The sequence below is a fragment of the Callospermophilus lateralis genome, chromosome 16 (assembly GCF_048772815.1).
Source record: "Callospermophilus lateralis isolate mCalLat2 chromosome 16, mCalLat2.hap1, whole genome shotgun sequence".
Classification (NCBI taxonomy): Eukaryota; Metazoa; Chordata; class Mammalia; order Rodentia; family Sciuridae; genus Callospermophilus; species Callospermophilus lateralis.
Genome location: NC_135320.1, coordinates 51,571,294 through 51,585,045, shown reverse-complemented (window position 1 = coordinate 51,585,045; position 13,752 = coordinate 51,571,294). Strand labels below are relative to the sequence as shown.

At 35.3% G+C, this 13,752-nt stretch overlaps 1 protein-coding gene across 3 annotated transcripts in view; it reads right to left on the bottom strand.

Annotated features, from left to right (window-relative positions):
* Dpy19l4 (dpy-19 like 4) overlaps positions 1 to 13,752 on the bottom strand; it is a 68,393-nt gene that overhangs the window by 34,648 nt on the left and 19,993 nt on the right. For all 3 annotated transcript variants that reach the window (XM_076836078.1, XM_076836080.1, XM_076836079.1), the window contains 5 exons: positions 8,324 to 8,447; positions 3,137 to 3,271; positions 1,813 to 1,944; positions 1,251 to 1,349; positions 295 to 368 (listed from right to left, as the gene is read on the bottom strand). In XM_076836078.1, the coding sequence (XP_076692193.1) occupies positions 295 to 368; positions 1,251 to 1,349; positions 1,813 to 1,944; positions 3,137 to 3,271; positions 8,324 to 8,447 (564 nt within the window). The remainder of the gene's footprint in view (positions 1 to 294; positions 369 to 1,250; positions 1,350 to 1,812; positions 1,945 to 3,136; positions 3,272 to 8,323; positions 8,448 to 13,752) is intronic.

Genomic DNA, 13,752 nt, shown 5'->3' with positions numbered 1-13,752 from the left:
GCAGTCTTAAAGGGGTTACCATCAAAATATCTTGCAGCACCAGGCATTATGGCACAGGTTTGTAATCTCAGAGACCTGGAAGGCTGAGGCAAGAGGACTGAAAGTTCAAAATCAGTCTTAGCAATTTAACAACGCCCATTTTTTTCCTATATAATATCCCAAATTACTCATTTTCTATGCAATATATAATTAGGTATATTGTCCTTCTATTGAGTATTTTGTTCCTTATTTTCTAAGTAAACTTACATAATCTAAAATCTAAACTTAGGTAAAATTACATAATCTAAAACTTACTTAGTCATATTTAGTCCAAATTTTACTTCAAGGAATTTCATCATGTGTCCATTTTCTTTGTGTGGTACAAACATCTAAAAGAGAAAAACAGTAGTTTAACAAAGAAATACTAGCTATAGTTATAGCAATACACATTTTCCCTAATTAGCAGAGACAGAAAATACAGCAGGACTACAAAAATATAAATTAAAATAATACATGGCAAAAATATGAAGCAAGATTACTGTAATAGATTAGATTGCTGAAAAAAGCAATCATATTACCTTATTATGCTTAAGCATAAAAACTATAATGGATAGTAAGAATATTTCGACCTTATTCCACCTGACTCAAGTAACTAATCAACTTTTCTGAATATTTTTTATTTGTCTTAAATTACTTACTACTAATTGGGTAATATTGACATTTTATTTCTTTTCTTTTTAATTTTTTTTTAGTTGTTGATAGACCTTTATTTATTTATACATGGTGCTGAGAATCAAACCCAGTGCCTCACACATGCCAGGCAAGTGCGCTACTGCTGAGCCCCAGCCCCAGCCCAATAATGACCATTTTAAATTAAATTGAAAACAAAGTGTATTTCCTTCCTTCCTTCCTTCCTCCCTCCCTCCCTCCTTCCTTCCTTTGTTTAAAGTATATGGAGAAAAGAAAAGAATCCTATTTTCTCACCCAATGTGCTAGTGATAATCATTGTTCGACTCAAAATTGTGCTGATAACTAGGTGTGATGGTGCACACCTGTAATCCTAGCTACTTGGGAGGCAAGATGGAAAGATTACTTGAGCACAGGAATTTGAGTTCAGCAAGGGCAACACGGCAAGACTCCATATCAAATAAATAAATGAAAATTATACTATATAAACTCTATTACTTTGCTATCTTATTATTTTCATTAAAATTTATTAATATATTTCATTTTTCAACTCTACTACATGAAAATAAGACAGAGTTACTTACCTTCATTATAATATTCAATGTCACTGTCAGAGTGCACACCAAGTAAAAATTAATCACTTTCATTATTTTAGCTATAAAAGTTCCTTTCTTCACATTCAGCTATGGGGGAAAAATAATATGAAAAATGACTTAGTAATTTAGAAACTGCCAGGTGTAGTGGTACATGCCTGTTAATTCCAGTCACTGGGGAGGCTGAGGCAGACGATCACAAGTTTGAGACTAGCCTCAGAAACTCAGAAATACCCACCTCAAAATAATAAATAAATGGCACATGCCTATAATCCCAGTGGCTCAGGAGGCTGAGGCAGGAGTATCCAAATTCAAATCCAGCCTCAGCAACTTAGAAAGTTTCAGAAAACTGAGCAAGACCCTGTCTCAAATAAAAAATAAAAAGAGCTAGGGATGTATTTAAGTGCCTATGGGTTTAATGCTCAGTACCAAAACAAAAAAAAATAAAAAAGGGCTGGGGATGTAGCTCAATGGTAAAGAACCCTTGGAGTCAATCCCTAGTACCACTGAAAAAAAATTTTAATAAGAATGATAGAAAGACAATGTTAATTACCTGAAGGCACTTAGTAAGCATTAAGGCTGCTACTAAACTTAATAAAGGAGATACCAATAAAGCTGGATTCTCAAACTGCAGTAAATATCCCAGAAAGAGAGAAAATATATAGATTTTATACACTTCATGAACCTGTTGGAACAAAAATAAAACGAGAATTAAGTAAATTTTATTGTATTTCTTTTTATTAGTTTTGTTTAGGATAGATCTGACTGCATTTGTACCATAAATTCTATACTACAACTTAGAGTGTTATGAAATGTTTAATTTGTATTTTTAATGTTTTGGCTACCCTTGTCACTTTCTTCTTAGAACTCTCCAGAAACAAGGTAAGAAACTTTAAAATCCTAAATATTGAAATTAGAGTAGAAGAACCTTCTTTAAGGTCCTTCATTTTGTTTACCCTAACCAAGTGTGTGAAAATATAGGGCCATGGAATATGCCACTGCAGAAAACTATTTTTATCTACATTTATGCTACATCTACATTTCTTCTTTTCCAGTTGGTTCCCCTTCATCAATAGAAAATGCTAGAAGCAAAGTGCAAGGCTGGACAAGGAAAGAGTAGCCTGCTCTTCCCTCTTGCTTTCTATTGTCTTGGGATTCCCCTGAGCCACATTTATGTAATACTTCTTTATCCCAACAGCTATTCCTTCCTATTGAAGCTCTGAATGCAGTTGAAGTTGTTCCAACACTTGAAAAACCAACTTCATCACATCCTCCAGCTTTAGAGACCTAGGACCTGCTGGCCAAACCTCTATCTTCAGAGACCTAAACTCCAGCAACAAAGGCCCTTTATTTGAGCCCAGAGACACCACCAAAGCTGAGCAGTAGTCCTCCTCAGAATCCTGAGTTTCAGTTCCCTGGAGTCCCTCCTTTAATTTTCTGCACTTTAATAACTCCATATTCTTCACTTCGCTCCTTTAGCACTAATGGTGGTAGCTACTTCCTGTAGTGACTACCTTTATGATACTTATTACCTTTTATTACCATTTCAATCAATCAATTAATAAATAAATGACTTTAAACTTGTTTAATAACTGTTTTTTTTTTGGGGGGGGGTGTATGGGTTTTTTTTTCTGGAGCTGGGTAGTGAACCGAGGGCCTTGCCTGGCACACCCTCTGCCACAGAATGTTATCTCCAACTTGTTTAATAAATCATGTTAAATTCCCTCTGTTTAAATAACTTAAATCTTGGTACTCATCAGGATTCTGAACCAGCTGAGTGTATGGGATGAATAAACAAAAGAAAGGTGTTAAGACACAACACTGCAAAAAAATGTATTCTCTGGGTTTAAATTCATCATTTCAAAATGTCATCATACCTTGTCACTTTGCTCCACTGAAAAGATATCTAGCAGGAACAGAGATATTGCTTGAAGAAACAAGAGATAATGGCTATACTCCCACATCATCATAAAGGTGTAAGTTGAAGCACTCATCAACAAGTAGCAAAACCTCTAGGAAAAACAAAAGAAAGAAACTATGTATCAGTAGCTTTATTATTATAAAACCTCATGAGTTTGTTACCTCAAAATTACACTTCTGTTACTGGGTCAACTTTAAGCCATATGAATTCTTCAAACTATTTTTAAATCACATAATTCTCACTAAATCCTTACAATAATAATAAGGCACTCTCTAGAGAAATCAACCATTTGTCCTTCAACATCCCATTGATTTTTTTTTGGTATTAGGGATTGAACTCATGGGCACTCCACCACTGAGCCATATCCCCAGCCCTATTTTGTATTTTATTTAGAGACAGGGTCTCACTGAGTTGCTTAGTGCCTTGCTGTTGCTGAGGCTGGCTTTGAACTCATGATCCTCCTGTCTCAGCCTCCAACCGCTGGGATTACAGGCATGTGCCACCAAGCCTAGCAACATCATATGGAAAAAATCTCAGTATGACAAAGAGAAAAAAATAAAAGAAGAAAAATCAGTACAAATATCCTTTATCCCCAAAGAGGTAAAGCAATAAATATAAGAAAATGGTGGCTTTTATTAGATTTGAATGGTGAGCTTTTGTTAAATGTGGAAGTAACTCTTTTTGCTCTGAAAATAATATTTTTATTTCCTTGGAGATTCATATTTTCCTAAAAACTATCATTTGAAGAATCTATGTGTCAGCCTAAACTAAGTCCTGATTTTTACTCTTTTTCATTTCCTTTTAACAAAAGTATGGTCTTATCTTTTCCAATGCTTAGACTATAAAACATATAAACTCAGCTGTTGTCTTCTACCAAATACTAAACAGGAATTTCATTTCCCTTGCTTGAAATATTCCTGGATAAAACCAATTGTCTCCTTTCAATGTCATCTCCCAAATGATCCCTTAGTGAGTAACCAAGTCTTTGACAAATCCATTGTTGTGTACCATATTTCAAACAACTGTCTTTCCTTCCTCTATGGATCTGCTCCGCACCCCCTCAATTTCTCCACTGGCTGGAGTGTCAAATGACCTTATTCTGATAAGAACATCAAAGGAGCAGGACAATAAAGTCAAGTAAAGAAGGCTAAGAACTGTGTTCATTAAAACTAAATTTTTCACACTCAGCTGACTATACCCAATGACAAATTTTGGAGTAAGAAATATCCCAGTCATCAGCAGATAAAACAAACTTCCAGTATCCTGAATAAAATTAAGACCAGAGAGGACTGGGGATGTAGCTTAGTGGTAGAATGCTTTACCTTGCATTCACAAGGCCCTGGGTTCAGTCCCCAGTACCAGGGGGAGAGGGTGAATTAAGACCAGAGATCAAAATCTAAGTGATGGCAAAATTCCATCTGCTGATCAAATAATTCCAACTACAAAGTTCAGAAAGGCTCCACATTGATAAAACACATAAGCTTCTGTTCTTCCTATCACCACAGCTATGTATAGGAAAAGTATCCTAGAAAACTTTTTTATTATTTTTAGTTATACATGACAGTAGAATCTATTTTGATATATTTATACAAGCATAGAATATACCTTACTCTAATTAGGATCCTAGTCTTGTCATGTACACAAGGCTGAGAGTTACCATGGTGTATTCATACATATACATAGGAAAGTTATACCACTGTCTTTTGGAAAGTTTTTAATGTGGAATCACCAGGACTATAATAACCAGGCCTTGAAACCATCAATCCCAGAGAAACCAGTTTCAGAAATCAATAAAGGATAAAATCTTGATCCAGCCCAATTAACTTACTGGCCATATGGAAATTACTTTGGGGATTCTGGGGAAAAGCTACAACACAATAAACAAAAATACTGATGCTAAGAATCTATTCTCAAATAATATGCAGCAAAAATAAGCCATGCACATAGAAATATTGTCAAACACATTTGGACACTTAGCTAAGTTTTTCCTTTCCCTGAATAGTTTCAAAGTTCTCTGTGCAGTCTTATTCACCCCTTATCTTGCTCAATTTCTTAAAAGTATTCCTTACAGTGCCTGGAGTGTGAAAACACACACACACACATATGTATGTGTGTGTGTGTATACATGCACACATATATGATGTAAGTGTACATATATCACATATATATGTGTACACACACACACACACACACACATATATGTGATATAAGTGACACATGAAATAGATTTCAGTAATCAACCAGATAACTGCACTAGAGATCTGAGCTTGTATAACCTCATACAACAAGTGGGATTACAGGATCTAGCCTCAAGAATGGGAGGAAAAGTACAAGATATTTGATTTTAAAAGTTCAAGTGATTGGAATGCTACTGAGCAATGACAATAATAAGTACTGACACATGTAACTCAGATGGAGCAAAGCATAATGAAAAACAATCTAATCTCAAAGGGTTACATACTTCTTGATTCCATTTTTTCTAAATTTTCAAAGTGACAAAATTATGCTGATAGCAGATCAGTGATTGACAATATTAGAGTGAGAACATGTGACTATAATGAAGTAATATGAAGGAGTCTCTTGAGGATAATGGAAAAACTCTGTACCTTGATTTTTAATGATGGTTTCTCAGATCTACATATGTGATAAAAATTCATACAACTATGCAAAAACCCTTTACCCGAAAGGGAGCACATGCAAAACCTGTTGAAATCCAAAGGTCTGTACCTGAATTAATAGTACTGTATCACTGTCAAATCCTGGTTTTGAGAATGTATTGTGTCATTATTATTGAGTGAAGATGAGTGAGGAGTACATGAAAATTCTCCATACTATTTTTGTAATTTCTTGTGAATCTTAAGCTTATTTAAGCTAAAAATACAGAGAGGGGAGGGATGTAGAATGAACATAATTGAAATATTAGGCAGTTTTGTTTCTTCAAAAACCGAGTTGTTAAACTGAAAGAGTTAAGAATATACCTCAGTTAAGCCCCGCCCCCACTGTATTTTTTATAGATGCCTGATATTCTTACTCTTCTGTTCTTTTTTTTTTTTTTGCAGTGCTGGAGATTAAGCCCAGGGTCTCTTGCATGCTAGGCACATATTCTACCACTGAGCTATATCCACAACCCTTATTTTTATCCTTTTAACACTTACATATTGATATGTTGCTCTTATTGTATACTCTTCTGAACCAGATGAGTTACTGGCTAGTTATATAAGTTATAAATACAATTCTGCCCTCCTGCCCCATTATTTTAACATTCAGAGAGAAAAAGAGAGTGGGGAGTTGGAGATACTATGGATTACTTTCAAAGCGTGAAAACTGTGGTTAAATTAAAAAAGAAAAACAAAAAATAAAACTATAAACTGATCCTGGATTCTTTTAAACACAGAAGGTCCTTTTCCAGGTGGATTTAGAAGCCACATGTGAGGGAAGACTACTGTGCTAGAAGATGGAAGAAACTGGCAGGAGAGAGTAGAGATCTTCCTACCTCTATCTGAAAACTCTCAATTTGTACTTTGTGTTAATAAAATAGAACAAATGGTCAGATACAGTGGCACATGCCTGTAATTCTAGCAGCTTCTCCTGAGGCAGGAGGACTGCAAGTTCAAGACCAGCCTCAGCAACTCAGGAAGGCCCTAAGCAATTTGATGAGATCTTGCCTCAAATGTAAATAAATAAACTAAGGGCTGGGGATGTAGCTCAGTGGTTCAGCACCCTTGAGTTTAATCCACAGTGCCCTTCTCCCCTCAAAAAGGAAACAAATTAGAACAAATGCATAGCACAATAATATGACAATGAAAAAGGACACTCTGAAAAATAATATAGTTTAGGAAAAACTCCTTTTAAAATAATTAAACCTTTTTTAGGCAACAGAAGTTACCTATAAAGGTAGTAAAAGAAGCATAGGCATTTTGCTGTGCTAAACTGTCTTATTCAAAAACTGAAGAACTATTCTTCCTTAGGAGATAACTCATAATCTAACAGAAAAATACTCAATCATAGACTTTGTAACTTCTATACAAAATATTCTTGTTCAAAGGCTTCTTATTAAAAAAAAAAAAGGAAAATTACAAATCTGCAATATGTTCATGTTACTTTACATACAAAGAAAACTAGTTATAGAAATTAAATAATAAAATTTGCTAAGCTCAGGACACTTGTCACCACTGAAAGGAATGAACAGTATTTGCTCAGAGATTTCAAAAAGGAACCAGTAGTGCATCCTTCGTCTGAGACAAAGGCCTTTTAATAGAGACCTTTTCTTAGTCCCTCTAGTCTCATTTCATAGCCAGGAATTCTTAACTCAAGATCAACAGAACAAAGGATCCCTACATTTTAGTCAGTCTCTACTAGTTGCCTTTGTAATCACACTCATTTTATTTTATGCATTTAAAATCTTTTTTCTGAGACAGGGTCTGTAAGTTTCATTCAATTGCCAAAAGGTTTGTGGCAACAACCAAGTAAGAACCTAAACTATCTGGGACAATTGCCTGAAACTTTCTTTCTTTCTTTCTTTCTTTCTTTCTTTTTTTTAGTTATAGTTGGACACAATACCTTTATTTTATTTATTTATTTTTATGTGGTGCTGAGGATTGAACCTAGGGCCTCGCACATGCTAAGTGAGTGCTCTACCTCTGAGCCACAACCCCAGCTCGCCTGAAACTTTCACTACTCTACCTACATCTCAGTCACAAAAAACATGTGCGTAAAAAGAATATGCAGTGTTATCAGCAAAGTTTACACAGCTGTAATCTGTGGTCACTCTTCATACCTTCATTAATATTTCTTTAAATATTAATAATATTTAATTAAATTATATATCTGTAAAGTTCCAAGTAAGAGAAGTAGTAAAATACCAGTGAGATGGGCTGATTTTCAAAATAAGATATTCCTCATGTATTTGTCCAATAACTACATTAAAAAATATAACATCTTTGTTTTCCTAAAAATAATAATTTCCTAAAAATAATAATAATCAATTACAGAACAACATTATACAAAAACTACCTAATCATATCCTTTATCAGGTAGTATCTGGGCCTAACTGAATATAACTTAATTATGACTAACTTAAAAATTATGTACCACATTTGTAATACATCAGAATTAACTATGATGGATCAGATTGGTGTCTTACCTCTGCATAAGTATTTAAGTTGCATTTTAAATAGCCTGTAAGTGCAGCAACTTGACAGGCGAAATATGGTAGTGCCCAGTTTTCTCTTAAAGGAATGGAGTATTCAATTCTTGTTGTATCTACCCTAAAATAAACCACAAATGAACAGCAAAAGTAAGACATTGTATATGTGTAAAACTATACTTTTCAAAGCACTTTCACACATATCTCATTGTTCTCAACAACAATACTGTGAGGTTACCTATGTAGCATTTTCGGGCAAATTAACGATTTCCCCACCCCCACTCCCCAACCAAGAGGACGAATGCTTCTGTGTTCTACTTGGTGAACCAATGGGCCTTGGTGAGAATGTGCAAATGGCATGCCTTTTCTGGGTGGATATTACCCCAAGCTAAAGCACACTGCTCTGCCCCTCCCTTCCCTTCTATTAACCAGATGGCTGTCCTTCTCTAGAGCACAATCTACATTACATAATTGGTGGCCTGGCAGATCCAAAGTTCTTACTTGCCTTTACAAAGGAATATGAACCTCAGAGATATGATGTGACTTAATCGTATGCTAGTAGGTGGCATAAATGGGATTATAATGCGTATCATTTGATACCTAGTTCAATAATGTTTTCCATTAACAGGCTACCTGAAATTAACTTTATAGTAGTTTTTTTATATATATATCTAAATGCCCAAGTCTGGCTGAGCAAAATAACCGGGGGTGGGGGTGACAAGCAACTTGTGAAGATTGATACAGCAGGAGCCGCTTTATTTCGAGATATCAGAGGTATTTATACCTAACTGAATACACAGCTTGTTTCAATTTAGCATCATCCATTTACAGCAATCAGTCATTAAGGAATCCTCATCATCTTAATAATTACACATAGCTTAACTTACTTAACATCATTAGATACAGTAGTCAGTCATTAAGGAATCTCCATCATCTTAATGGCTCGCTGGCATTACTTCTCAAACCACTCCTTCTGGCAAAGTGCCAGGCGCCATCTTGACTTGTCTGTGGTTTTCAACATCTAAAGACTTTTTAAAATTTCCAGAAACGTGGGGTGCGATGGCACACACCTATAATTCCAGCAGCTCTGAGCCACAAGTGAAAAATTGTGTTCTATAAAGGCTGAGGCAGGAGAATCGCAAGTTCAAAGTCAGCCTCAGCAAAAACTAGGCATTAAGTAACTCAGTGAGACCCTGTCTCTAAATAAAACACAAAATAGGCTGGGGATGTGGCTTAGTTGTTGAGCACCCCTGAGTTCAATTCCTAATACCAAAAAAAAAAAAAGAAAAAAAAAATTCCAGAATCAAAGATATAGAAATGTCTTTGTAAGTTCCTCCTAAGTTCGTCCTGTCAATTTTTATTAAGAGCTTTTTGTATCCTTCGTATATCATCACACCACAATGGGACTTCCTTTCCAAAAATCACCAAATTTGGCTCTCCTACAACTCAATGGCTATTTATCACACAAAAACAAAGGTGTTTTTTTTTTTTTTTGTTAATTTATGAGAATTGGTGCATTACTAAGTAATAGAGATGGCAAATTTTTACCCCTTGCACATCAGATAGAGCACTAATCTCTAGGGTATATAAAGAACTCAAAAAGCTAAACACTAAAAAAAACAAATAACCCAATCAATAAATGGGCCAAGGGATATACAATCAATCAACAAATATATGAAAAAATGTTCATCATCTCTAGCAATTAGAGAAATGAAAATTAAAACTACTCTTAAGATTTCACACACACACACACACACACACACACAAAAAAAAAAATTTCACCTCACTCCAGTCAGAATGGCAACTATTAAAAATACAAACAACAATAAGTGTTGGTGAGGATGTGGGAAAAAAGGCACACTCATACATTTGCAGTGCTGGTGGCACTGCAAATTGGTGTGGCCGATATGGAAAGCAGTATGAAGAATCCTTGGAAAACTGAGAATGGAACCACCATTTGACCCAGCTATCCCACTCCTCAGTCTATACCAAAGGTCTTAAAAACAGCATACTACGGGACACAGTCACATCAATGTTTATAGCAGCACAAGTCACAATAGCTGAACTGTGGAACCAATGTAGGTGCCCTTCAGTAGATGAATGGATAAAGAAAATGTGGTATATATCCACAATGGAATATTACTCAGCAATAAAAGAGAATAAAATCATGGCATTTACAGGTAAGTGGATGAAGTTGGATTATATAATGCCAAGTGAAGTTAGCCAATCCCCAAAAAACAGGTGCCAAATGTTTTCTCTGATACAGGAGGCTGATTCATAGTGGGGTTGGGAGCAGGAGTATGGAAGGATTAGACAAACTCTAGATAAAACAAAGGGGTGGGAGGGAAAGGAAAGGGACATGGGGATAAAAAAGATGGTGGGATGAGACGGACATCATTACCCTAAGTACATGTATGAAGACACAAATCGTTTGAATATACTTTGTATACAACCAGAGACATGAAAAATTGTGCTCTATATGTGTAATATGAATTGTAATGCATTCTGCTGTCATATATAACAAATTAGAATAAAAAATAAATAAATAAAAATAAAATGATTCTCTTTTTTTTTTCTAAAGAGAGAGTGAGAGAGAGAGAATTTTAATATTTATTTTTTAGTTATCGGCGGATACAACATCTTTGTTTGTATGTGGTGCTGAGGCTCGAACCCGGGCTGCACGCATGCTACCGCTTGAGCCACATCCCCAGCCCGATTTTCCCTCTCTCTATTTTATTTTTATGTGGTGCTGAGGATCGATCAAGCACTACTGCTTGAGCCACATCCGCGCCCCTTTCCCATGTTTTTGATTGGTGCATTACAGTCATACTTAATGATGGTATTTGTTGTTACATATTTATACATGCACACATTATGAGAATATAATTTGGCCAATATCAGTCCCCAGCACTTCTCCAGTCCCTCCCCTTGGTCCCTTTCCTCTACTGATCTCCCTTTGTTTTACATGAGATCCACCCTCACCTTTTCCTTTTTCTTCTCTAGCTTCTGTATATGAAAGAAAATACAAGCCAGCATGGTGGCCCATGCCTGTAATCCCAGCAGCTGGAGAGGCTGAGACAGGAGGATCACCAGTTCAAAGCCAACATCGGCAAAATCGAGGCACTAAGCAACTCAGTGAGAACCTGTCTCTAAATAAAATACAAAATAGGGCTGGGGATGTGGCTCAGTGGTTGGGTGCTTATGAGTTCAACCCTAGGTACCGCCCCCCAGCCCAAAAAAAGGAAAGAAAATACGGTCCCTTGGCCTTCTGAAATTGACTTATTTTGCTTAACATAATGCTCTCTAGTTCTATCCATTTTCCTGCAAATGACATATTTCATTTTTTTATGGCTGAATAAAACTCCATTGGGTATATATACCATATTTTCTTTAACTATTCATCCCTAAAGCTCAGGAAATAATGCTAAGAGTTAATAAATGGGATGGCATCCAATTAAAAAGCTTCCGCACAGCAAAGGAAAACAATTAGAAATGTGAAAAGAGAATCTATGGAAATGTTTGTTAGCTACTCTTCTGACAGATGATTAATATCTAGAATATATAAAGAACTCAAAAAGCTTTACACCAAAACAAAAATCAAATAACTCAAATGATAAATGGGCAAATGAATTAAACAGACATTTCTCAAATGAATCAATAATTATTTATGTTAAAAGTAATCAATGAGTTCTGCTTATGAAGAAAAATTACACTTTTGAAGAATGAATAATGCAGCCAAAAAACAGAAAAATGTAATTTTATAAACCCTAATAAAATTACTACATTAGGCAAAGATTATCAACTCATGTCACAACCCTTAGGTAAACGGTTAGTAGCTAAAAGAACATTTCATTTACTGTCATAAATACCACAGTTTATTTTCTAGCCATAAGAGAAAAACAGCTATTTAATGGAGAGATCAGACTGTCACTCTCAAAATCAGTAGTTTAGCCTCATATTCAAGAGAGATAAACTATATATCATATAACTTTTAATGTTAACATGAAAAATAAATAATCTACAATATAATATATTCTAACCTGAACTGTTTATTCCCTCCACCTTTTTTTGTTTGCTAGGTACTGGGGATTGAACCCAGGGGCACTTTACACTGAGCCATATCCTCAGACCTTTTTATTTTATTGTGAGACAGGTTCTCACTAAGTTGCTAAGGAAGGCCTCAAACTTGTGATCCTTCTACCTTGGCTTCCTGATTCAGTGGTATTACAGGCCTGTGCCACCATGTCTGGCTCAACTACATTGAACTCATCAAAGCCACTAAAATTTTCAGAGTATGCCTGTAATCCCAGTGGCTTGGGAGGCTGAAGCAGGAGGATCAAGAGTTCAAAGCCAGCCTCAGCAAAAGCAAGGTGCTAATAAGTAACTCAGTGAGACCCTGTCTCTAAATAAAATACATAATAGGGCTTGGGATGTGGCTCAGTGGTTGGGTGCTAAATGACAGCTAAATAACACTAAATGATCCAACAAGAGAAATTCAGAAAGTAGGACATTCTACAGAATAGCTGACTTGATCTCTTACCATTAAAAAAAAAAAAAAAAAAAAAAAAACTGAAGTAGATAAAAGAGAATTAAGGGATATATCAATGATGTAATATGTAGTCCTGGATCAATTATTGGTTTAGATGAACACATTATATAGGACATTTTGAAGTCAAACAGGTAAACTATAATAAGGACTGAGTATTAGATAAGATAAAAAGTGAGCTGGAGGTATAGTTCAGTGATAGAGCACTTGCCTAGCATGTATGAGGTCTTGGGTTCAATCCTTAGCACCATTATAAATAAATAAATAGATAGATAGTTAAATAAATAAAAGTAAAAAAGGTAAATACTTGAATAAAATTAGCACATGAAACAGTATGTGTAACATATCACATTTTTAATTTTTTTTTTTTTTTTTTAGTTGTAGATGGACACAATCTCTTTATTTATTTTTATCTGGTGCTGAGTATTGAACCCAGTGCCTCACATGTGTGAGGTGGGCGCTCTACCACTGAGCTACAGCCCCAGCCCTATATCACATTTTGATTAAAAAATGTATAGATGGGGTTGGGGATGTGGCTCAATCGGTAGTGCGCTCGCCTGGCATGCGTGCGGCCCGGGTTCGATCCTCAGCACCACATACAAACAAAGACATTGTGTCCGCCGATAACTAAAAAAAAATAAATAATAAAATTCTCTCTCTCTCTGTCTCTTTAAAAAAAAAACGTATAGATACAAATACAAGAATTCAAAAACACATTCATATAGAAAAAATCCAAAAGAATATAAAATAATACACCTCAATTATAAACAATGATAAGTGATCTCTAGGCGGTAGAAATGTGAAGTTATTGTTTTATATTTTCTGGTCTCCCTTTTCCACATCATACATAGATCTCTTTTAAATAATAAAGTGTAGTGTA